Consider the following 27,308-nt stretch of genomic DNA (forward strand, 5'->3'; position numbering starts at 1 on the left):
TGGTGCCAGGAATCCTCCAGACGTGAATCTTAGCATTCAGGCCAAATAGTTAAATCTTGGTTTCATCAGACAAGAGATTCTTGTTTCTCATGGTCTGAGAGTCTATTAGGTGACTTTTGGCAAACTCCAAATGGGCTGTCATGTGCCTTTTACTGAGGAGTGTCTTCCATCTGACCACTCTACCAAAAAGGCCTGATTGGTGGAGTGCTGCAGAGATGGGAGAACCTTCCAGAAGGACAACCTTCACAACAGGGGAACTCTGGAGCTCTGTCAGAGTGACCATCGGGTTCTTGGTCACCACCCTGACCAAGGCCCTTCTCCCTCGATTGCTCAGTTTGGTTAGGCAGCCAGCTCTAGGGAGAGTCTTGGTGGTTGGAAATTTCTTCCATTTAAGAATGGAGGTCACTGTGTTCTTTGGGACCCTTCCCCAGATCTGTGCCTCAACAGTCTTGTCTCGGAACTCTACTGACAATTCCTTCAACCTCATGGCTTGGTTTTTGCTCTGACATACACTGTCAACTGCGGAACCTTAAATAGACAGGTGTGTGCCATTCTAAATCATGTCCAATCAATTGAATTTACCACAGGTGCATTCAAATGAAGTTGTTGAAACATCGAGGATGAATGGAAACAGGATGCACCTGAGCTCAATTTCAAGTCTCATAGCAAAGGGTCTGAATACTTATGTAAATTAAATTATTTTTTCTTTAGAAATGTTTTCTAAAAACCTGTTTCGCTTTGTCATTATGGGGTATTATGTGTAGATTGATGAGAATTTTTTAAATGTAATCGATTTTAGAATAACGTAACAAAATGTGGAAAAAGTCAATGAATCTGAATACTTTCCGAAAGCACTGTAAATTATTATTATTTTTTTTTACCTTAATTTAACTAGGCAAGTCAGTTAAGACTAAATTCTTATTTACAACAACGGCCTAACCCGGACGACGCTGGGCCAATTGTGCGCCGCCATATGGGACTCCCAATCACAGCTGGATGTGATGCAGCCTGGATTCGAACCAGGGACTGCAGTGACGCCTCTTGCACTGAGATGCAGTGCCTTAAACTGCTGCGCCACTCACACATTATACCATTGTATTACATTGAGTTTCTTTAAATTACAATTAAGTGCTTGAAATAGTCCCTGAAAGTATTAGAATTTGACTTGCCAATGTCTGTAAGTACTCTGCTTAAAAGCTGTACAGTCCTAGGCCTACGTAGGTGGAGTTATGGGCCAATTTGAATATATTCCTATTAGTACACATGTGAAAATAGTGTTTATTTTAGTTTATTTTTTTTATGTTGATCCCAATGTCATACATTGGCCCCATTATTTATAGAAAGATCTACTTACAGGGTAAGCATGGAGTAGCCCGGGGGCCATGATGTACGGGTTGGGCAGCAGAGGAGGCACTCCAGGCGGAAGGTTTGGAGGTGCTTTCCCTGTAAAGAGACCAGCAGAAACAAAAGACAAAACATATGAAATAATAGGATGGAAATTATAGTATTAGAAAAAGCAAACACATAAAACACACTTCAAATTTACAACACGCTTATATCCCACATCTAAACCGGAGACCCCTGTCTGCGTCCCAAATGGCACCCTATTCCTTACACAGTGTCTTCAGAAAGTACCCTCACCCCTCGACTTTTCCAAATTTTGTTGAGTTACAGCCTGTATTTAAAATGGATTAAATTGAGATTTGTCGTCACTTGTCTACATATAATACCAATGTCAATATGTTTTAAAACAAATAGATGAAATGCCTTCAGTCAATAAGCATTCAACCCCTTTCAGGAGTAAAAATGTGCTTAACAAGTCACATAAGTTCCATGGACTTACTGTGTGTAAGTGTTCTGCAGACTGCCCTATCCCATCTAGACAAGAGGAATAGCTACGTAAGAATGCTGTTCATGGACTATAGCTCAGCCTTCAACACCATAGTACCCTCCAAGCTCATCAATAAGCTCAGGGCCCTGGGTCAGAACCCCACCCTGTGCAACTGGGTCCTGGACTTTGACAGGCAGCCCCCCAGGTGGTGAAGGTTGGAAACAACACCTCCACTTCACAGATCCTCAACACAGTTTGCGCCACAAGGGTGCATGCTCAGCCCACTGCTGTACTCCCTGTTCAACCATGACTGCGTGGCCACACTCGCAGTGGAAAAGGTGGAAAGCTTCAAGATCCGTGGCGTACACATCACCATGACAATCTGAAATGGTCCAGCCACACAGTCAGTATGGTGAAGAAGGTGCAACAGCCTCAGGAGGCTGAAGAAATTTGGCTTGGCCCCCAAGACCCTCACAAACTTTTACAGATGCACAATTGAGAGCATCCTGTTGGGCTGTATCACCGCCAGGGTCCCTGCTCATCTGCGTGAACGTGCCTTAGGCATGCTGCAAGGAGGCATGAGGACTGCAGATGTGGCCAGGGCAATAAATTGCAATGTCCGTACTGTGAGACGCCTAAGACAAGACGGACAGCTGATCATCCTCGCAGTGGCAGACCACGTGTAACAACACCTTCACAGGATCAGTACATCCGAAAATCACACCTGCGGGACAGGTACAGGATTGCAACAAAAACTGCCCGAGTTACACCAGGAACGCACAATCCCTCCATCAGTGCTCAGACTGTCCGCAACAGGCTGAGAGAGGCTGGACTGAGGGCTTGTTCTGTTGTAAGGCAGGTCCTCACCAGACATCACCGGCAACAACGTCGCCTATGGGCACAAACCCACCATCGCTGGACCAGACAGGACTTGCAAAAAGGCTTCTTCACTGACGAGTTGCGGTTTTGTCTCACCAGGGGTGATGGTTTATCGTCGAAGGAATGAGCGTTACACTGAGGCCTGTACTCTGGAGTGGGATCAATTTGGAGGTGGAGGGTCCCGTCATGGTCTGGGGCGGTATGTCACAGCATCATTGGATTGAGCTTGCTGTGCGTTACAGGGAAGACATCCTCCTTCCTCATGTGGTACCCTTCCTGCAGGCTCATCCTGAGATGACCCTCCAGCATGACAATGCCACCAGCCATACTGCTTATTCTGTGAGTGATTTCCTGCAAGACAGGAATGTCAGTGTTCTGCCACGGCCAGCGAAGAGCCCGGATCTCAATCCCATTGAACACGTCTGGGACCTGCTGGATCGGAGGGTGAGGGCAAGGGCCATTCCCCCCAGAAATGTCCGGGAACTTACAGGTGCCTTGGTGGATTAGTGAGGTAACATCTCACAGCAAGACCTGGCAAATCTGGTGCAGTCCACGATGAGGAGATGCACTGCAGTACTTAATGCAGCTGGTGGCTACACCAGATACTGACTGTTACATTTTGACCCTCTCTTTGTTCAGGGACACATTATTCAATTTCTGTGGAACTTGTTCAATTTATGTCTCAGTTGTTGAGTGTTATGTTCATACAAATATTTACACATGTTAAGTTTGCTGAAAATAAACACAGTTGACAGTGAGAGGACGTTTTTTCCCCGCTGAGTTTACAGTGCCTTGCGAAAGTATTCGGCCCCCTTGAACTTTGCGACCTTTTGCCACATTTCAGGCTTCAAACAAAGATATAAAACTGTATTTTTTTGTGAAGAATCAACAACAAGTGGGACACAATCATGAAGTGGAACGACATTTATTGGATATTTCAAACTTTTTTAACAAATCAAAAACTGAAAAATTGGGCGTGCAAAATTATTCAGCCCCTTTACTTTCAGTGCAGCAAACTCTCTCCAGAAGTTCAGTGAGGATCTCTGAATGATCCAATGTTGACCTAAATGACTAATGATGATAAATACAATCCACCTGTGTGTAATCAAGTCTCCGTATAAATGCACCTGCACTGTGATAGTCTCAGAGGTCCGTCAAAAGCGCAGAGAGCATCATGAAGAACAAGGAACACACCAGGCAGGTCCGAGATACTGTTGTGAAGAAGTTTAAAGCCGGATTTGGATACAAAAAGATTTCCCAAGCTTTAAACATCCCAAGGAGCACTGTGCAAGCGATAATATTGAAATGGAAGGAGTATCAGACCACTGCAAATCTACCAAGACCTGGCCGTCCCTCTAAACTTTCAGCTCATACAAGGAGAAGACTGATCAGAGATGCAGACAAGAGGCCCATGATCACTCTGGATGAACTGCAGAGATCTACAGCTGAGGTGGGAGACTCTGTCCATAGGACAACAATCAGTATATTGCACAAATCTGGCCTTTATGGAAGAGTGGCAAGAAGAAAGCCATTTCTTAAAGATATCCATAAAAAGTGTCGGTTAAAGTTTGCCACAAGCCACCTGGGAGACACACCAAACATGTGGAAGAAGGTGCTCTGGTCAGATGAAACAAAAATTGAACTTTTTGGCAACAATGCAAAACGTTATGTTTGGCGTAAAAGCAACACAGCTCATCACCCTGAACACACCATCCCCACTGTCAAACATGGTGGTGGCAGCATCATGGTTTGGGCCTGCTTTTCTTCAGCAGGGACAGGGAAGTTGGTTAAAATGTATGGGAAGATGGATGGAGCCAAATACAGGACCATTCTGGAAGAAAACCTGATGGAGTCTGCAAAAGACCTGAGACTGGGACGGAGATTTGTCTTCCAACAAGACAATGATCCAAAACATAAAGCAAAATCTACAATGGAATGGTTCAAAAATAAACATATCCAGGTGTTAGAATGGCCAAGTCAAAGTCCAGACCTGAATCCAATCGAGAATCTGTGGAAAGAACTGAAAACTGCTGTTCACAAATGCTCTCCATCCAACCTCACTGAGCTCGAGCTGTTTTGCAAGGAGGTAATGGGATTACCTCGAGTCTCTCGATGCAAGACATACCCCAAGCGACTTACAGCTGTAATCGCAGCAAAAGGTGGCGCTACAAAGTATTAACTTAAGGGGGCTGAATAATTTTGCACGCCCAATTTTTCAGTTTTTGATTTGTTAAAAAAGTTTGAAATATCCAATAAATGTCGTTCCACTTCATGATTGTGTCCCACTTGTTGTTGATTCTTCACAAAAAAATACAGTTTTATATCTTTATGTTTGAAGCCTGAAATGTGGCAAAAGGTCACAAAATTCAAGGGGGCTTTCGCAAGACACTGTATATACCGTATTTTAGCCAATGCCACTGACATTGCTCATTTCTTAATTCCATTCTTTTACTTTCAGATTTGTGTATGGTTGTGATTTTAAAAAATACTACTACACCGATGGAGCAAGGAACACAAGCATTTCGCTACGCCTGCAATAACATCTACTAAATGTGTGTATGTGAACAATATAATTTGATTTCATGAACAATCTTTTTATTTTATATGACTACATCTCTGTAAGGTCCTTTCAGTTGAGCAGTGAATTTCAAAACAGATTCAACCACAAAGACTAACTAAGAAGGTTTTTCAATGCCTCGCAAAGGACACCTATTGGTAGATGGGTAAAAAATTAAAATAAAGCTGACATTGAATATCCCCTTTGAGCATGGTGAAGTTATTAATTACACTTTGGATTGTGTATCAATACAACCAGTCACTACAAAGATACATGCGTACTTCCTAACTCAGTTGCCGGAGAGGAACTAAACCGCTAAGGGATTTCAGCATGAGGGCAATAGTGACTTTAATGGCTGTGACAGAAACTGATCCAACACTGTAGTTACATCACAATACTAACCTAATTGACAGAGTGAAACAGAAGCCTGTACAGAATGAAAAAATATTCCAAAACGTGCATCCTGTTTGCAACAATGCACTAAAGTTATACTCAAAATGTGGCAAAGCAATTCCCTTTTTGTCCTGAATACAAAGTGATATGTTTGGGGCAAATCCAGCACAACACATTACTGAGTACCACCATCCATATTTCCAAGTATGGTGGTGGCTGCGTCACGTTATGGGTACGCTTGTAATCTGAAGGACTGGGGAGTTTTTCAGCTAAAAAGAAATACATGGAATGGACCTAACCACAGGCAAAATCCTAGAGGAAAACCTGGTTCAGTTTTCCACCAGCCACTGAATTTGTCTTTCAGCAAGACAATGACCTAAAACACAATGCCAAATCTACACGAGTTGCTTACAAAGAAGTCAGTGAATGTTCCTGAGCTGCCTAGTTACAGTTTAGACTAAAATCTATGGCAAGACCTGAACATCGTTGTCTAGCAATGATCAACAACCAATTTGACAGAGCATGAAGAATTTCGAAAATAATAAAATGGCCAAATGTTGCACAATCCATGTGTGGAAAGCTCTTAAAGACTTACCCAGAAAGACTCACAGCTGTAATCACTGCCAAAGGTTTTTCAACAAAGTATTCACTCAGGGGTGTGACCTGTATTTCATTTTCAATACGCTTGCAAAAATGTCAAAAAAAAAAAAACTGTCATTATGGTGTATTGTGTGTTGATGGGTGAGATTACCATTTTTTTTAACCCAATTTGAATTTGGGCTGTAACAACAAAATCAGGAATAAGTCAAGGGGTGTGAATACTTTCTTTTTAGGCTCCGGTCAAAAGTAGTGCACTATATACAGGGAATAGGATGCCATTTAGGACACTCCCCTTAACCAAAAACCCATGTCTAACCTGAGGAGACTGCAGAGCTGCGTGAGGAGGCGGAGGAAGCGATAGCCTGGGCTTGGGCTGCTGTGGACATGGCTGCAGAAGCTATGGCTGGAGGTCCCATGTTGGCTGCTGTGTGGAGGCCCATAGCTACTAGGCTGCTGACGGGGCCCAGGCCCGAGGGGACCGACTGAGAAACTGTGTTCACTGAAGAGGGCTGAGGGGCTCCCATGGAGACCTGCTGAGCTGCTGCAGTCACCGACAAGGAAGAGGGGACCGAGGAAGAGGACCCCGCTGAGACAGAGGGGAAGGAGGAGGAGTGCAAGCTGGAGTTGTCTACGCTCTGGAGCTGTAAGGATGAATGAAGAGGGGATTATCATGATAAACAGGATTAAATCCCCACTAGGTTAAAGGATGCATCAATTACTACTTAATCTATCACAGGAAATTCTCTCTTCTCGCTCACACACTCACCATTAGACTGGCGTTGGATATGCAGACTTGTGACAGAGCAAGACTGTTCTGTTGTGTAGGAAGGGAACTGAGAGAGAACAAACAATCATCCATCAATTTAGTTGAATAAACATTATCCACTTGCACTACTAAAATCCAAACTCTTCAAATGTCACTCAAAATCATGATCCTGCAGCATTCTTTGAAACATTCTTCAACCTGTTCAGCTCATGTCCTCGCACGACTTGACCTACAGATTATGCACAGGTCAATCACTGTGCAATGTCTACGTAAGATTTCTGAGATTCCAAGACAAATAACACATAGTACTCTCGAGGGAAAGGCCATCTGAGCATTGAAAATGCACAGATCCGAATACTCGGTGGAGATTCAGAAGAGAAGCACCTTCATGAACATAAAGAAATGCTTGTTCTTTGCATTCCACGGCTGAAGCTGCTGCCTTCCTAGGAGAGAATAACCTTACCAGAAAAGATACCGGGCCAAGGTAATACTACCGGTCCGTGCCCTATTTATTGAAACGATCATGAATCACAAAATGTACCTACTTTCGTTGTATTATGAAGGCGTTGTAAGTATAGAATATCTTAATTATTCAGCTCTCAATTCTTTTGACCTCATGGCTGTGTGACCTTATATAGACAGGTGTGTGTGAACCCCCCCCCCTGAACCCACCATAGGATTAGGCCCCACCATGGACACCTCATTGGATCTGGGCCTGGGGGTGTACATTATGTTCCAAAGCTGTCATCAAGGCAAAGGGTGGCTACATTGAAGAATCTCAAATACATTTTAATATGCTTAACACTTTTTTGGATACTACATTCCATTCCATGTGTTATTTCATAGTTTTGATGTCTTCACTATTATTCTGCCATGTAGAAAATAGTAAAATAAAGAAATTCCCTTGAGTAGATGTGTCCAAACTTTTGACTGGTACTATGTATGCGCACGCACACACACGCACGGAATTAATTTAAATGAACAAGTGTGCCTTGTTAAAAGTTAATTTGTGGAATTTCTTTCCTTCTTAACGCGTTTGAGACAATCAGTTGTGTTGTGACGAGGTAGGGGTGGTATACAAAAGATAGCCCTAATTGGTAAAAGACCAATCTATATTATGGCAAGAACAGCTCAAATAAGCAAAGAGAAACAACATTCCATCATTACTTTAAGACAGTCAATGCGGAAAAATTCAAGAACTTTGAAAGTTTTCAAGTGCAGTCGCGAAAACGATCAAGCACTATGATGAAACTGTCTCATGAGGACCGCCACAGGAAAGGAAGACCCAGAGAAGTTCATTTGAGTTAACTGCACCTCAGATTGCAGCCCAAATAAATTATTCAAAGTTAAAGTAAAAAACACATCTCAACATCAACTGTTCAGAGGAGACTGCATGAATCAGGCATTCATGGTTGAATTGCTGCAAAGAAACCACTACTAGAGAACACCAATAATAAGAAGTGACTTGCTTGGGCAAAGAAACACGAGCAATGGACATTAGACCGGTGGAAATCTGTCCTTTTGTCTGATGAGTCAAAATTTTAAATGTCTGGTTCCAACTGCCATGTCTTTGTGAGATGCAGAGTAGGTGAACGGATGATCTCCTCAAGTGTGGTTCCCACCATGAAGCACGGAGAAAGAGGTGTGATGGGGTGGTGGTGCTTTGCTGGTGACACTGTCTGTGATTTATTTAGAATTCATGGCACACTTAACCAGCATGGGTATCACAGCATTCTGCAGCGATACGCCAACCCATGTGGTTTGCACTTAGTGGGACTATCATTAGTTTTTCTACAGGACAATGACACCTCCAGGCTGTGTAAGGGCTATTTGACCAAGAAGGAGAGTGATGGAGTGCTGCATCAGATGACCTGGCCTCCACAATCACCCAACCTCAACGCAGTTGAGATGGTTTAGCATGATTTGGACCGCAGAGTGAAGGAAAAGCAGCCAACAAGTGCTCAGCATATGTGGGAAATCCTTCAAGACTGTTGGAAAAGCATTCCAGGTGAAGCTGGTTGAGAGAATGCCAAGAGTGTGAAAATTTGTCATCAAGGCAAAGGGTGGCTACTTTGAAGAATCTCAAATATATTTTGATTTGTTTGTGTATATAAACTCAGCAAAAAAAGAAATGTCCTCTCACTGTCAACTGCGTTTATTTTCAGCAAACTTAACAGTTCCACAGACATACAGTGACTAACATAAATGGAATAATGTGTCCCTGAACAAAGGGGGGGTCAAAATCAAAAGTAACAGTCCGTATCTGGTGTGGCCACCAGCTGCATTAATTACTGCAGTGCATCTCCTCCTCATGGACTGCACCAGATTTGCCCGATCTTGCTGTGAGATGTTACCTCACTCTTCCACCTGCAAGTTCAAGGATATTTCTGGAGGGGGATTGGGCTTAGCCCTCATCCTCCGATCCAACAGGTCCCAGACGTGCTCAATGGAATTGAGATCCGGGCTCTTTGCTGGCCATGGCATAACACTGACATTCCTGTCTTGCAGGAAATCAGCCATACTGCTCGATCTGTGTGTGGTGGCATTGTCATGCTGGAGGGTCATGTCAGGATGAGCGTGCAGGAAGGGTACCACATGAGGGAGAAGGATGTCTTCCCTGTAATGCTCAGCGTTGAGATTGCCTGCAATGACAGCAAGCTCAGTCTGATGATGCTGTGACATACTGCCCCAGACCATGACGGATCCTCCACCTCCAAATCGATCCCACTCCAGAGTACAGGCCTCGGTGTAACGCTAAATCCTTCGACAATAAACACAAATCCGACCATCACCCCTGGTGAGACAAAACCGCGACTCAACAGCGAAGAGACTTTTTGCCAATCCTGTCTGGTCCAACAAGCCCTCAGCCCAGCTTCTCTCAGCCTATTGCGGACAGTCTGAGCACTGATAGAGGGATTGTGCGTTCCTGGTGTAACTCAGGCAGTTGTTGTTGCCATCCTGTACCTATCCCGCAGGTGTGATGTTCGGATGTACCGATCCTGTGCAGGTGTTGTTACACGTGGTCTGCCACTGCGAGGACAATCAGCTGTCCGTCCTGTCTCCCTGTAGCGCTGTCTTAGGCGTCTCACATTACGGACATTGCAATTTATTGCCCTGCCCATATCTGCAGTCCTCATGCTTCCTTGCAGCATGCATAAGGCACGTTCACGCAGTTGAGCAGGGACCCTGGGCATCTTTCTTTTGGTGTTCAAAGTCAGTTGAAAGGCCTCTTTAGTGTCCTAAGTTTTCATAACTGTAACCTTAATTGCCTACCGTGTGTAAGCTGTTAGTGTCTTAACAACCGTTCCACAGGTGCATGTTCATGAATTGTTTATGGTTCATTGAACAAGCATGGGAAACAGTGTTTAAACCCTTTACAATGAAGATCTGTTTAGTTATTTGAAATACAGGGTCCTGAAAAAGGGACGTTTGTTTTTGCTGAGTTTATATATACACATATACATCTCAGTGAATTAATTAATTGCTGAGGCAGTCAGAGGCTCCATGCCGAGGGTGTGACGCAATTGCCGAGCCTCTAGAGGCATGCAGTGGCCAAATCGAGCTTTTAATGCATTCAATATTATCATTCCAGTCTTAATGTTCTCATTTTCAGAGTGGACACATTGTTTGCAGTGTGCACAACCTGTGCTACAATTGAGTAACACGTTTTGGTTTATTTCATTCCATTTACGAGTTTTGTCAATTTAGTAATTTTCTTTTGTTTGGAGCTCTCCTGTCAATGTTGAGTAAGGACGCGTATGCATAGAAGTAGGCCTATAAGGCTACCTGGCCTGCGCACAAATGTAGGCATACAAAATGTGCCCATTTGGGGATCTAATAGTATTTCTGATTGACTTAACACCACCACTAAATGACCTGTGGAGCTTTTCAAAGTAATGTTTTCTTCACCTCAAACAGCAAGCAGGGTCTGTTTTTACATCCATTACAATAGTTCCTCAATGTATTTGAAAAATCTTTCCAGCTCTCTTTTCAATAACCACTCAACGTTAAAAGGGAAAAAATGTCATACTCTGATCCAATGGAAACGTCATAAAATAGTGCTTATTAGTGCTTGACTAGACTGAAAGGTTCCGATTCTCATTTTGGGCTGGTACTGTTTATATTTAGGTGGAGGAGCTCCACAATACTTTTGAGCTAATATTATTTAAGAGGAACAGGAGATCAAGCAGTAGAACATTTGAGGTGCCGGTACTCTGCTCCGGTGAGCTCCTGCCAAAGGCAAGCACTGCTTCTTATCCCTTGCGCAAATAACCTACAGCTGTGTCTGTCCCGAGCTCATGGGGGCGGAAAACTCTGAGGGCCCAGAATATTTTTTACAATGTTGCAAGTTTGCTAGCAAGCTTCAGGCTGGACCAAAGTTAAAAGTTTATACAATGTTTCAAATTCATTGCAGACAGGCCATGTGATATGTAAGAAATGTATTTTTAAAATCAAGGTATTTTCTACCTCCAGGCTACAATGTTTTTATTTGTTGGCTTTCAGTAGATCTTTTTTTTTTTATATAGTAGGCAATGGCAATAGAAGTTACTTTATAGGTTTGTAATCATTTTCATTTACATTTTTATAAAATTTTGATTAATGATTTTGAGATGCCTATAAATTAAATAGTTTCACGAAAATGTGCAGATGAAAACCATAACTGGCATGCAGATTGGTATAAATGGTAAGATAAATTTGCATTCCACATGGGAAGGGTTGCCGACTCCTCGTGTAGCCTTTTACCGGCAACTTCAGGAGAGTAATGGCAGAGTCTGTGAAAGCCAGCTGGAGCGGTAGGAGAATAGTTGGATCAGGTTTATTTTTTCTGGTTATCTAGATCTCGGATGCCCTCAATACATACAGTGGGGAGAACAAGTATTTGATACACTGCCGATTTTGCATGTTTTCTTACTTACAAAGCATGTAGAGGGCTGTAATTTTTATCATAGGTACACTTCAACTGTGAGAGACTGAATCTAAAACAAAAATCCAGAAAATCACATTGTATGACTTTTAAGTCATTAATTTGCATTTTATTGCATGACATAAGTATTTGATACATCAGAAAAGCAGAACTTAATATTTGGTACAGAAACCTTTGTTTGCAATTACAGAGATCATATGTTTCCTGTAGTTCTTGACTAGGTTTGCACACACTGCAACAGTGATTTTGGCTCACTCCATGCAGACCTTCTCCAGATCCTTCAGGTTTCGGGGCTGTCGCTGGGCAATACGGACTTTCAGCTCCCTCCAAAGATTATCTATTGGGTTCAGGTCTGGAGACTGGCTAGGCCACTCCAGGACCTTGAGATGCTTCTTACGGAGCCACTCCTTAGTTGGATTTTTGTTTTAGATTCCGTCTCTCACAGTTGAAGTATACCTATGATACAAATTACAGACCTCTACATGCTTTGTAAGTAGGAAAACCTGCAAAATCGGCAGTGCATCAAATACTTGTTCTCCCCACTGTAGTTGATTTTATTTAAACACATAGGGTGTGTCTACAGTGCATTCAGAAAGTATTCAGACCCCTTGACTTTTTCCACATTCTGTTACGTTAGCCTTATTCTAAAATGGATAAAATAGATGTGTTCTCTTAATCTCCACACAATACCCCATAATGACAAAATAAAATAGAAACACTTTACTCAGTACTTTGTTGAAGCACCTTTGGCAGCACATCCTTGAGTCTTCTTGGGTATGACGCTAGAAGCTTGGCACAACTGTATTTTGAGAGTTTCTCCCATTCTTCTCCGCAGATCCTATCAAGCTGTCAGGTTGGATTGGGAGCGCCACTGGTTGGCTTTTTTCAGGTCTCTCCAGAAAGGTTCGATCGGGTTCACGTCCAGGCTCTGGCTGGGCCACTCAAGGACATTCAGAGACTTGTCTCGAAACCACTCCTGCATTGTCTTGGCTGTGTGCCAAATGGTTGTTGTCCTGTTGGAAGGTGAACCTTCGCCCCAGTCTAAGGTCCTGAGCGCTCTGGACAGGTTTTCATCAAGGATCTCTCTGTACTTTGCTCCGTTCATCTTTCCCTCGATCCTGACAAGTAAAACCAGTCCATGCCGCTGAAAAAGATCCAACAGCATAACGTAACAGAATGTGGAAAAAGTCAAGGGGTCTGAATATTTTCCGTACCAGGTTTCCTCCAGACGTGGCGCTTGGAATTCCGGCCAAATAGTTCAATCTTGGTTTCATCAGACCAGAGAATCTTGTCTCATGGTCAGAGACCTTTAGGTGCCTTCTGGCAAACTCAGAGCGGGCTTTCATGTGCCTTTTACTGAGAAATGGGTGCCGTCTGGCCACTACCATAAAGGCCTGATTGATGGAGTGCTGCAGAGATGGTTGGCCTTCTGGAAAGTTCTCCTGGAAAGTTCTCCCATCTCCACAGAGAAACTCTAGAGCTCTGTCAGAGTGACCATCGGGTACATGGTCACTTCCCTGACAGAGGCCCTTTCTCCCCCGATTGCTCAGTTTAGCCGGGCAGCCAGCTCTGGAAAGAGTCTTGGTGGTTCCAAACTTAATCCATTTAAGAATGATGGAAGACACTGTTCTTGGGGACCTTCAATTTTTTTGGTACCTTTCCCTAGATCTGTGCCTCGACACAATCATGTCTTGGAGCTCAACTGACAATTTCTTTGACCTCATGGCTTGTTTTTTTTCCAGACATAACTGTCAACTGTGGGACCTTATAGACAGATGTGTGCCTTTCCAAATCATGTCCAATCAATTGAATGTACCACAGGTGGACTCCAATCAAGTTGTTGAAACAACTCAAGGATGACTACATATTGAGTCTCGTAGCAAAGGGTTGTAAAAATGTCTAAACATCTGTTTTTGCGTGGTCATTATGGGGTATTGTGTGTAGATTAATGAAGGCATTTGGGGGTTTTAATCCATTTTAGAATAAAGCTGTAACGTAACAAAATGTGAAAAAAGTGTAGGGGTCTGAATTCTTTCTGAATGCACTGTATATATGGAAAAAGACTGATTGGTCAAAATAACATAACTTCGGTCAACCAAGATTCCTTAGTCGGGGACAGCCCTATTTTTCCTTTTAAATGTTTATACACATGACTTGCCATTTGTTGTACAGGAAAGTAAGATAATAGGCTTGCAAGGGGGGCCTAGGGCTCAACTGTATGAGTTGGAATGTCAAAGGAACTTTGAAATTTGTTAATGCAACTGTCTTGGGCACACTTACAACTTCAAGGCAAACAGCTTTTTTTTACAAGAAATATGGCTCTAACCAAATTACCATTTCATGCTTCATGTGGGACAGTCATTCTGATCAATCATAATACACATCGTACACTTTCCCAGGTTCTCAAGACATTAATGGTTGAATATATTGTGGTCTCAGAGACGCTGTACAATATTCCTGTGGTTCTGGCAAATATTTAAGCCCCTAAGGTATACGATATAAACTTAATGAAAATGTGTGCACTAAATTCCACAACAAGGCAATACACACCCCCCCCCCCCCCCCAATTACATCTTGCAACAATGATTTTGAATACTCTTGAAACTGTTGGGGGAAATATCTGGGTATAAGCTGAACCTGCATAAATGTGAAATGTCCACCAGTTAATCGCCATTTTAAAGGCTTCCTGAAGGCAAACTTTACAAAGTTATTAAAACATACTAAACCTGACTTTGAGCGCTGGTTGCTTCTTCCCCTCTATCTGGACGAATAAATACTTTTTTCTAAATCGTTCTATAACAATCTAGATCATGTCATTACCTCTCATTTGGAATAAGAAAACCACTCGGGTACATCAAATATTCCTTCAAAGGCCTAAAAACCAAGGTGGCCTGGCATTATCCAACATGCAGTTCTACTGGTCTGCAAATATCACAAATATGATATATGTACTGGCTTGACTCTCATAACTATTCAACCCTTTTGCACCCTTTTAGGTGCAAATTGAAGAATCAGCCGGTGAAACATCTTTATTCACCATTATCTCTGCCAATATCCAAGTACACAGGTGTTAATTTTAACTAGGGAAGCCAGTTAAGAACAAATTCGGACGTGAAGGATTTACACCAGATACCCGACCAGGCCCAAATCACCATCATTCGCATGAAGAGAGAGAATTTGTGAGAATTCGTCAGCGAGCGGTTAACCCGCCTATTGGCCAACGTGCAATCCTTGGAGAATAAAGTGGATGAGCTCCGTTCAAGACTATCCTACCAATGGGACATTAAAAACTAATATCTTACATTTCACTGAGTCGTGGATGAATGACGACACGGGTAATATACAGTAGGACGATTTTTCTTGCATCGGCAAGACAGGACAGCTGCCTCCGGTAAAACAACGAGTGGTGGTCTGTATGCTCGCCTGAGGTAGAGTACCTCATGATAAGCCGTAGACCACACTACTTACCTAGAGCGTTTATCTATATTTTTCGTAGTTGCCTATTTATGCTGGCACTAAAACAGCACTGCACAAGCTGTATAAGCAAACAAGAAAATGCTCATCCAGAGGAGGCGCTCCCCCTAGTAGTCGGGGACTTTAACGCAGGCAAACTTAAATTTGTATTAACTCATTTCTACCAGCATGTCACATTGTGCAACCAGAGGGGGGAGGGAGAGGGAAAAATCTATATACAGTGCCTTGCGAAAGTATTCAGCCCCCTTGAACTTTGCGACCTTTTGCCACATTTCAGGCTTCAAACATAAAGATATAAAACTGTATTTTTTTGTGAAGAATCAACAACAAGTGGGACACAATCATGAAGTGGAACGACATTTATTGGATATTTCAAACTTTTTTAACAAATCAAAAACTGAAAAATTGGCCGTGCAAAATTATTCAGCCCCCTTAAGTTAATACTTTGTAGCGCCACCTTTTGCTGCGATTACAGCTGTAAGTCGCTTGGGGTATGTCTCTATCAGTTTTGCACATCGAGAGACTGACATTTTTTCCCATTCCTCCTTGCAAAACAGCTCGAGCTCAGTGAGGTTGGATGGAGAGCATTTGTGAACAGCAGTTTTCAGTTCTTTCCACAGATTCTTGATTGGATTCAGGTCTGGACTTTGACTTGGCCATTCTAATATGTTTATTTTTGAACCATTCCATTGTAGATTTTGCTTTATGTTTTGGATCATTGTCTTGTTGGAAGACAAATCTCCGTCCCAGTCTCAGGTCTTTTGCAGACTCCATCAGGTTCTCTTCCAGAATGGTCCTGTATTTGGCTCCATCCATCTTCCCATCAATTATAACCATCTTCCCTGTCCCTGCTGAAGAAAAGCAGGCCCAAACCATGATGCTGCCACCACCATGTTTGACAGTGGGTATGGTGTGTTCAGGGTGATGAGCTGTGTTGCTTTTACGCCAAATGTTATGTTGTTTTGCATTGTTGCCAAAAAGTTCAATTTTGGTTTCATCTGACCAGAGCACCTTCTTCCACATGTTTGGTGTGTCTCCCAGGTGGCTTGTGGCAAACTTTAAACTACACTTTTTATGGATATCTTTAAGAAATGGCTTTCTTCTTGCCACTCTTCCATAAAGGCCAGATCTGTGCAATATACGACTGATTGTTGTCCTATGGACAGAGTCTCCCACCTCAGCTGTAGATCTCTGCAGTTCATCCAGAGTGATCATGGGCCTCTTGGCTGCATCTCTGATCAGTCTTCTCCTTGTATGAGCTGAAAGTTTAGAGGGACGGCCAGGTCTTGGTAGATTTGCAGTGGTCTGATACTCCTTCCATTTCAATATTATCGCTTGCACAGTGCTCCTTGGGATGTTTAAAGCTTGGGAAATATTTTTGTATCCAAATCCGGCTTTAAACTTCTTCACAACAGTATCTCGGACCTGCCTGGTGTGTTCCTTGTTCTTCATGATGCTCTCTGCGCTTTTAACGGACCTCTGTGACTATCACAGTGCAGGTGCATTTATACAGAGACTTGATTACACACAGGTGGATTGAATTTATCATCATTAGTCATTTAGGTCAACATTGGATCATTCAGAGATCCTCACTGAACTTCTGGAGAGAGTTTGCTGCACTGAAAGTAAAGGGGCTGAATAATTTTGCACGCCCAATTTTTCAGTTTTTGATTTGTTAAAAAAGTTTGAAATATCCAATAAATGTCATTCCACTTCATGATTGTGTCCCACTTGTTGTTGATTCTTCACAAAAAAATAGTTTTATATCTTCATGTTTGAAGCCTGAAATGTGGCAAAAGGTCGCAAAGTTCAAGGGGGCCGAATACTTTCGCAAGGCACTGTATTAAAAAAATAAAATAAAAAATAAAAAATAAAAACTGTAGACCACCTTTACTCCACACACAGAGATGCATAACAAAGCTCGCCATCCATTTGGGAAATCTGACCATAAGCAGGAATCCTCCTTGACTCGATACGAAAGCGGTCAGATGTTGGAGGACTGTTTTGCTTGCACAGAATGGACTAGGTTCCGGATCTCATCCGATGGCATTGAGGAATATACCACATCAGTCACAGGCTTCATCAGTAAGTGCATCGGTGACATTGTTCCCACAGTGACCGTACGTACATACCCCAACCAGAAGCCATGGATTACAGGCAACATCCGCACCGAGCTAAAGGGTAGAGCTGCCGCTTTCAAGGAGTTGGACTCTAACCTGGACGCTTATAAGAAATCCTACTACACTCTCAGACGAACCATCAAACAGGCAAAGCATCAATACAGGACTAAGATTGAATCCTACTAAACCGCCTCCAATGCTCGTCGGATGTGGCAGGTCATGCAAACTACTAGGGACTACAAAGGGAAGCCCAGTGACAAGCCTACCAGACGAGCTAAATTACTTGAATTTGCCCCTGAACAGGCAGTTAACCCAGTTAACCCAAAGGAGGGCCGAGCACGCCCCCATTCCCATCGACAGGGCTGTAGTGGAGCTGGTTGAGAGCTTCAAGTTCCTTGGTGTCCACATCACCAACAAACTATCATGGTCCAAACACACCAAGACAGTTGTGAAGAGGTCACGACAACGCCCATTCCCCCTCAGGAGGCTGAAAATATTTGGCATGGGTCCTCAGATCCTCAAAAAGTTCTACAGCTTTACCATCGAGAGCATTACCGCCTGGTATTGCAACTGCTCGGCCTCTGACTGCAAGGCGCTACAGAGGGTAGTGCATACAGCCCAATACATCACTGGGGCCAAGCTTCCTGCCATCCAGGACCTCTATACCAGACTTGGCGCAAATGGCACTGGAGCTCCAAGTCTAGGTCCAAAGGTCCCGTTGATTATCTATGCATAGTCACTTTAACCCTACCTACATGTACATATTACCTCAATTACCTTGACAAACCTGTACCCCCGCACATTGACGCAGTACCGGTACCCCCTGTATATAGCCACGTTATTTTATTGTTGCTCTTGAATTTTTTTACTTCAATTTATATAATAAATATTTTTCTGAACTCGTTTTTCTTAAAACTGCATTGTTGCGTAAGGACTAGTAAGTAAGCATTTCACGGTAAGGTCTACAAATGTTGTACTGTGTGACAAATAAAATTTGATTTGGCGGCACCTTTCGGTCTACCACATACTGGTTTAATGCTGTCCAGGCAGTGCAGGCTGCAATTGCTTTCTCTACTATCCTTGCCAAGAGACAAATTATTGAGTGGAAAATGAGTGCAGTATTTAATTCACTTTTTAAAAATAGAAAATATATATTATACTTTAAAAGGAAATTATGTATTTCATTCCACCTGGGGGGGCCTTCATAGACCTACAAATGCCAGGCCCTCCTTTCGATTTATAAATTGCTTGACTGACTGATGTTTCTTTTGTTGTCATTTGCACTCATTGTGTGGATGGCTTGGTACAGCTGAGAATCTGTTACCATATCTGTCCGTATACCTCAGCTGGTGCTGGCCCTCGGGACTCAAACCTCTCATTGGGGTTGGGTGTATAAGGATGGTGCACCCTTTTGGGTCCCTGGGACCAAGCACTTCCTTCTAAAAATGTATAAATGTACATGACCCATCTAAAGATATGACTGTGTGAAGTAATCTGATATTGTAAGCCATGAAACGTATATGAAATGAAAGCTGAAAAAAATGGAATATATATTTATATAAAAATGACACTCAAGCCCTTTGTTCAAACCATCCAGGGTACCCTCTTACTTGCTGTGCTGAGACATGGTATTCGGGGGCAGGTCTTCATTGTGCCCCAGAGCGCTGAGTGACGATTGCTTTGATGTGGTCAACAAAGAGGCGGGCCCTGAGCCACTGTCCGTCAGTGTAGCCATGGAGACTGACGCGGGTGCGGCCGATTCAGAGGCTGACTTCACAGACACTGCAGATCCTGCAGGTGGGCAGACTGAACAGAGACAAGATGGAGGGAGAGATGGATTCTGGAATTAGTGCCAACCTAGATCGACAAAAGCTCTACAATACACATACTGTCTGATTGGGGAGATTGTCCATAGATTGCCATTCCAAGCGGTTTCCTCTTTAAGGGTTACTTTGAATGAATAGCCATAAAATACTAACCGAGGACCACAAAATAACAGGCCATGGTTCCAGAGTACTTAACCTACATCCAGGATGCATGGTAGCGGAGTACCTCTTCACACAGTTGCCAGGACGGCCATAACTCCCATATATTCAGACTTCCTTCACTGCAAACCCACACAACTACCAAAATGACTCACCTTCTACAGATTGCGTATGTACTGAACTGAATCCATTCTGAAAAAACAAGTTCAAGTGGGCTTGTTAGGGTACAGTAACATAGGGGAGACATTTCCATAGCAACAGTCCATTCAGTAACAGAGGGAGCTGTTCAAAGAAAAGTGAACACAGCAATTTATTTTGTATTTATCTAGGAATAAACACAATATGAGTGGAGGAATGAATCTCAAGGAGGCATAGCGATATGAACGGCGCAATGAATGAATGAGGCTCACCTCAATGTCTTTCTGCGGGGAGGAGACGGTGGGGTAGCGTCGGGCCTGAGGAGCCCTCTGGTCATACATGTCCATCTGACTGGGGTTGGACAGGGAGGGAGTTGCCTCACTGGAGGAAAAGCAGGGTGATTATATAAAGCCAAAGGCTACTTTGAAAAAGGAGAAGGAGTCCAGTCTCAAAACTCAAGTGAAGCCAAATGACAAGAGATGCTTCACATGGGTCTGTTTGTGGTGTTATAGTTGTACAAGACCCCATCTTACACAAATTGTGCTGTGTCTGGTATGACTGAGATGAGTGCTCACCTGCTGGGGCTTGTGTAGAGGCAGTTCTGAACCTGGCAGCCTGGTGAGGTGGTGGCGGGGATGATGTCGTACTCCTGGAGCACGGGTTCAGAGCCAAACTGCAGCACTCCAAACTGCAGGTTGAGCCCAGAGATGTCTGCCGAGCCAGGCATTTCCACCGGCGTCGCTGGGATCTGGAATAAAATATAATAAATGGTTGATGTCAGTGAAAGCAAGGAAATTAAGTTAATGAAAAAGTAGGGAGAGGTAGGGATACATAGGTGTTAGGCAAAGAGTGCTGAAAGTAAAGTGAATTTGTGCTCACTGTTTGCTGCGAGTGAGCTAGTGTTACCTGAGGAAAATAATTAGAAGCTGGGCGCAGCATGACCGGCCATTCACTCTCTTTACATCGTCTTTGTATCAGTGTTGAGCTTGTTACCTTGGTGGTGATGGAGGTCCTCTTCTTCTGCTGCTTGAGCTTGTGCTGCTGCAATGGCAGGGGGCTGGAGCCCTGGGCGTCCGGCGAGCTAGTGGACACCTGCTGCCCAGGGGGCACCGTCATTTTGGGGAGGGAGGACACGGGGGGCGCCATGAGGGACGAGGGGGTGCTCTGTGGGGGCAGGGAGGAGGAGACAGAAGGGGGGAGGAAGGCATCCAACACGGAGGTGGATTGGTAGGGCTGGCGCTTTGTGAAGGGGCTATGGGCCGCAGGCTCCGGCTGGGCGTTCATGTCTGGGGGGGTGATTAGAGAAAGGAAGGTAGTGGCTACACCTGATGGCTATAAACTTAAAACAAATATCTGAATCTGAACTTTGCATAGGGCAATTAACATGTGTCCTCTTCATAAACAGAAATACCAGTCATGTAGGCATTTCTAACTCTCTGCAAACCAAAGTCAGTCTAGCCTCTATATACACCCCCTACTTTACAACCATCCAAACTGCCTCTATAGTCCCGGTATCTCCCTGAGTGTCCTCTTACCATACTGGCCCAGCGCTGCAGGGCTGGTGTCCCAGGAGGAGGGGGAAGGCTGTCCTGTTTGGGAGTGCTGGGCAGCCAGCTGAGCCAAGGCCTGGGCAGTCTTAAACTGCTCCAAGAACTGGGAGCCGCTGGTCGTCCCTGTGCTGCCTCCTTTAGGGTCCCCTACTTCACCGAAGCCCTTGCTTAGCATGCTCACCTGCAATGGGAACAAAAGAGGAGGAACTGACATTCTGCAAGTTTTAGGAATGAGTGTGGAACAGAATAGAACAGCTGTGCTGGTTTATTGCTTGAACACTTAAAGTGGAACTGACTAGATTTGAATAACATTGCCATAAGTCTTATTCAAATCTGTTCATACAGTACATTCGGAAAGTAGTCAGACACCTTGACATTTTCCACTTAAATTGCTTTTTTTCCCCCTCAATCTACACACAATACCCCATGACAAGTTTAGAAAATATAGCAAAAGTATTCTTTTTTAAAAATCTACTGAAATGGCACATTTAAATAAGTATATAGACCCTTTACTCAGTACATTGTTGAAGCACCTTTAGCAGCGATTACAGCCTCGAGTCTTCTTGGGTATGACACTACAAGCTTTGCACACCTATATTTGTGAAGTTTCTCCCATTCGTCTCCGCAGATCCACTCAAGCTCTGTCAGGTTGGATGGGGAGCGTCGCTGCACACGTAGATGGGGAGCGTCGCTGCACAGCTAAGTCGAGGCTCTGGCTGGGCCACTCAAGGACATTTAGAGACTCCTGCATTGACTTGGCTGTGTGCTTAGGGTTGTTGTCCTGTTGGAAAGTGAAGCTTCACCCCAGTATGAGGTCCTGAGCGCTCTGACGCAGGTTTTTATTAAGGATCTCTATGTAATTTGCTCCATTCATCTTTCTCGGTCACCTCCGTGACCAAGGCCCTTCACCCACAATTGCTCAGCTCTAGGAAGAGACTTGGTGGTTCCATACTTCTTTCCTTTAAGAATGATGGAGGCCACTGTGTTATTGGGGACCTTGAATTCTGCAGAAATGTTTTGGTACCCTTCCCCAGATCTGTGCCTTAACGCAATCCTGTCTCGAATTTCTACAGACATCTCCTTCGACCTCATGGCTTGGTGTTTTCTCTGACATGCACGCCAATCAAGTAGAAACATCACGGATGATCAATGAAAACAGGATGCCCCTGACCTCACATTAATATAGAGTGGGAAAGCGGCCATGCGATTGGACAATTAATAGTCACTGCAGTAAATAAAACCATTTGTCTCGTCCATGACCCAAGTCTACGCAGACCGGTGCACCATAGCCAAATCAGAGCTACAGTAGGCCTTTATAAAACAAGCCATTTGCCACATGGGCCTGCCATCATTCACTTTGAATGGGACTGTGTCTTTACAGGCAGTTGCAACAGCACAACTTTAGATTAGAAAGCATTCTGCGAAAGCCACCAAATACACAGATTTCTGCAAATATAGTACCAGTCAAAAGTTTGGACACCTATTCATTCAAGGGTTTTTCTTTATTTTCACTATTTTCTACATTGTAGAAGACATAAAAAACTATGAAACTATAACACATATGTAATCATATAGTAACCCAAAAAATTGTTAAATCAAAATCCATTTTATATTTGAGATTCTTCAAAGTAGCCACCTATTGCCTTGATAACAACTTTGAATTCGCTCAACCAGCTTCATGAGGTAGACACACCTGGAACATATTTCAATTAACAGGTGTAACTTGTTAATAATTTGTGTTGTGACGAGGTAGGGGTGGTATACAGATGATAACCCTATTTGTTAAAAGACCTTAGTCCATATTATGGCAGCTCAAATAAGAACAGCTCAAATAAGCAAAGAGAAACGACATTCCATCATTACTTTAAGACATGGTCAGTCAAATTTCAAGAACTTTGAACGTTTCTTCAAGTGCAGTTGCAAAAACCATCAAGCGCCATGATGAAACTGGCTCTCACGAGGACCACCACAGGAAAGGAAGGCCCAGAATTACCTTTGCTGCAGAGGATAAGTTCATTAGAGTTACCAGCCTCAGGAATCAGCAATTAACTGCACCTCAGATTGCAGCCGAAATAAATGCTTCACAGAGTTCAAGTAACAGACACATCTCAACATCAACTGTTCAGAGGAGACTGCATGAATCAGGCCATCATAGTCGAATTGCTGAAAAGAAACCACTAAAGGACACATATGAAGAAGCGACTTCCTTGGGCCAAGAAACACGAGCAATGGTCATTAGACCGGTGTAAATCTGTCCTTTGGTCTGCTGAGCCCAAATTTGAGATTTTTGGTTCCAACCGGCGTTTCTTTATGAGACGCAGAGTTGGTGAACAGATGATCTCCGCATGTGTGGTTCCCACCGTGAAGCATGGAAGAGGTGTGATGCGCTTTGCTGGTGACACTGTCAGTGATTTATTTAGAATTCAAGGCACACTTAACCAGCATGGCTACCACAGCATTCTACAGCGATACACCATCCCATCTGGTTTGCACTTAGTGGGAATATAATTTGTTTTTCAACAGGACAATGACCCAACACACCTCCAGGCTGTGTAAGGCCAATTTGACCAAAAAGGAGAGTGATGGGAGTGCTGCTTCAGATGACCTGGCCTCCACAATCACCCGACCTCAACCCAATTGAGATGATTGAGATGAGTTGGACCGCAGAGTGAAAGAAAAGTAGCCAACAACTGCTTTGCATATGTGGGAACTCCTTCAAGACTGTTGGAAAAGCATTCCAGGTGAAGTTGATTTAGTTTGAAGAGTCAAAAATATAAAATATATTTGGATTTGTTTAACACTTTTTTGGTTACTACATGATTCCATGTGTGTTAATTCATATATTTGATGTCTATAATCAAAATAAAGAAAAACCCTTGAATGAGTAGTTGTCCAAACATTTGACTGGTACTGTATGTAAATACCACGGGAGTCCTCTTACATTTGGGAACTTTACAGTCCTATTGATCAAACAACCATAAAAAGGCAGGCCAACAAGATCAACAACTAATGCGAGCCAGAGGAAGATGAGCTAAAATCTAACGAAGGAACATTAGATACACCCTCAAACTTTTTCTGCTAGTGGGCCATCACAACTGCACTAATAAACAATGGGGAATAAATAGTAAGTAGCCTGTTCTTCCTTCTGCAGCTTGCCTGCTAATGCATTCTTATCCCAACCAAGAACCCAAGCTAACAGGCTAAAGTTGGCTAGCTTGTTACTTCCGGACACAAATGAAAGAACACCTCACTCTGACCATTTTACTTGCCAAAGCAGAGCTGGTTAGGCTGTTTACATGTTATCTGGAGCGTTCGTGACTAACCATAACCTTTTTATTTTGACTTTGTTTACTGACACCAGTCATATTCTGCAGGTGTTGCACGTTCGTAAATTCATCTGTTATTCTTCACTCTGGCACACAGATGAGAGTGCTCTGAAATCAGATGATAGCATATCTTGCATTCGCAAATTGACTCTGGCTAACTGGATAACAGTCGTTCAAGATTCAGCATAGTAATTCACATTTCTGGCTAGCTAACCTAGCTGCACCTGCATCTCTAGCTGTGTAGCCAGTGAAAAATGTTATGAGGGGAAAAAGTCACTCACTCACCAACTGCTCCAATGACATCCTCCTAGAAGCTAGCTATCGTTAGGATCTGTGTTTTTAGCTTGCTCCATAAATATATATGCTAGCCTATTAGCTACATTATGACTGACTTGTGATCATTGCCCTTGCTAGTTTGATTGTATTGACATTAGGGCTGGGCGATATGGCTAAAATATCATATCAGGTATAAAAAATAAAAGACAATATTATGTTTTATTAATATTAAGTCATTTCAATTGGGTCTTTCTCTATTCTGATTGCTTTATACTGTTCAATTCAACCAACAATTATCTTCAGCATTATCAATCTCTGCATTTCCTGCACTCATTTTAGATCATTTTCACACTGTCACGTAAGGCTTCCCGATATGGGAAAACAATCTCAGCATTATTTTTAACCAAATGTTGCAATTGCGATTTGAGCAAAACACTTGGGTGAACTGTAGGAATCATGGAAATGGAATTACTCTAAATCTATAGTTAGAATTTAAAAGTGGGCACTTTGAATACAGTCTGACATAACAACGAATGAAAATGCCAGTGAATAGTTACTGTGACAGGGTAGCAACCAAACTGTTGACAAGTGTTTCCTAGGGGACCCTGTAATATTTGGCTACATTGAATGTTCTCTCTTAGCTATTCATGTAGCTAACATTCATGCAATGCATATTCCTCTTTGATTTAGAAGATACTGTTGCACAAACATGCCGATTGGGTCTACACCATCACTGGTATTATCAGGCTGTATAGCTAGTTACATTTGCTCTGACTCAGTACATTTATTAGCTAGCTAGATAGCCAGTCGGCTAGCGATTAGCGGCTAACACGATTTAGGCCCATCTTGCTAAGACAAACTAGCCATTTGCAGATGTAAGAAACACAAACTAATAGTGTAATTATAGAAAGCTAGTGGATTTATATTAAGAAGTAAAGTGAAAACAGCATCGTTGTCATCATTGTTGCATGTGCTGCATTGACCGCTGAACGCAAGTGTCTCTTGGTCGAGGAACAACAAATGAGCTCCTTGAGTAAAGGGGGAGGGGCTAGGTCTGTGTGGAAAGCGGCATGGAGAAAGAGAGAGGACTCAAGTAGTGGAGTAAACTATAAAAATAGACATTACACACAGCATATCACATTTAGCAAACCAAACATTCAAATACCATTATAGAAGGTAAACAAACCAGTTTGTGCATCAATACTGGTATATTGTCAAATACAGTATACCTCCCAGCCCTAATTGACATTCCCAGGCTTAGTTACATTTGTCAGTTTTTGGACAGAATATTGAGTCATTGAAACAAACAGCGCATCCTGAATGAAGGCAGCAAACAATGTAACAGGCCAACTGTGATTTACAACCGGATAGCAATATTCTCTGGACTACAAAGAAATGGATTGGAGTATGATATTAATCATACACAGAACTGCAGCCATCTATTCTGCCAACAATGCCTTACTGTACATCCTGGAATGTTGAGTCAAATAGAACATATTTTTAGAACCTCAAGTTGGTTTGGTAGAATAAACTGTGAATTTGATATTTTGGGGAAAAGTTGTTAAAACGCAGTCAGTTCCACTTTAAGTACAGTCAGTAAAAATGTAGAATTGAGAAGAAGCTGTTGTGTGTCCTGTGGGCTCACCACGCTGTGCTGGTTGTAAGGGGTGCTGCTGGAGGGGGGTTGTGACAGCGGCACACCCTGCTTGGAGTTGCTGAAAACCAGTGACTGGGGGAGAGAGGGGGGCTGGCTGGCTTTCATGGGGCCCAGGGCCTCTGCCTCTGAGGAGGATGGGGGAGTCTTCCCCAGCAGCACAGCCAGGTCAATCCTGCAGGGGACAGAGGTCAGAAATGGTTAGTAATTAACCTTGTCCAAGCCAGAATGGCCCATAGGGCAGTAGCTCATCTCTTGCTTCTGTAGCACGAGTCAGCTTGATGTACAAGTACACCCCCATGACAGGATGCTAACCCATTACAGGGTCTGTGCAACAGATGTTGTTCTGATTCGTGTTAGCTAACCAATTGTATGAATGACAGTACATTTTGGGGTTGATGAAACCAGATACAGAGCTGAAAATCATAGGCATAACACAAGAACTGCTTGAATTACAAAATTTGATTTTCTCAGTAAATTTGGCCATATGACTAGACTGCAGTTTGGTGATGTTGTTAGGATCACCACTTTATTTTAAGAATGTGAAATGTCAGAATAATAGTAGAGAATAATATTTCAGTTTTAATTTCTTTTATCACATTCCCAGTGGGTCAGAAGTTTACATATACTCAATTAGTATTTGTTAGCATTGCCTTAAAATTGTTGAACTTGGATCAAACATTTCGAGTAGCCTTCCACAAGCTTCCCACAATAAGTTGGGTGAATTTTAGCCCATTCCTCCTGACAGAGCTGGTGTAACTGAGTCAGGTTTCTAGGCCTCCTTGCTCGCACACACATTTTCAGTTCTGCCCACAAATGTTATATAGGCTTGAGG

General features: G+C 43.1%; 1 protein-coding gene across 19 annotated transcripts in view; it reads right to left on the reverse strand.

The window, feature by feature from the left end:
• Positions 1–27,308, reverse strand: part of ubap2l (ubiquitin associated protein 2-like) — an 87,291-nt gene that overhangs the window by 17,570 nt on the left and 42,413 nt on the right. For all 19 annotated transcript variants that reach the window (XM_090208355.1, XM_021571575.3, XM_090208350.1 and 16 more), the window contains 10 exons: positions 26,465–26,648; positions 21,203–21,398; positions 20,661–20,953; positions 20,243–20,415; positions 19,940–20,048; positions 19,685–19,721; positions 19,155–19,350; positions 7,027–7,093; positions 6,577–6,901; positions 1,355–1,443 (listed from right to left, as the gene is read on the reverse strand). In XM_090208355.1, coding sequence (XP_090064481.1) covers positions 1,355–1,443; positions 6,577–6,901; positions 7,027–7,093; positions 19,155–19,350; positions 19,685–19,721; positions 19,940–20,048; positions 20,243–20,415; positions 20,661–20,953; positions 21,203–21,398; positions 26,465–26,648 — 1,669 coding nt within the window. The remainder of the gene's footprint in view (positions 1–1,354; positions 1,444–6,576; positions 6,902–7,026; positions 7,094–19,154; positions 19,351–19,684; positions 19,722–19,939; positions 20,049–20,242; positions 20,416–20,660; positions 20,954–21,202; positions 21,399–26,464; positions 26,649–27,308) is intronic.

This window comes from Oncorhynchus mykiss, chromosome 18 (assembly GCF_057628025.1).
Source record: "Oncorhynchus mykiss isolate SJ-2025 chromosome 18, ASM5762802v1, whole genome shotgun sequence".
NCBI classification, from domain to species: Eukaryota; Metazoa; Chordata; class Actinopteri; order Salmoniformes; family Salmonidae; genus Oncorhynchus; species Oncorhynchus mykiss.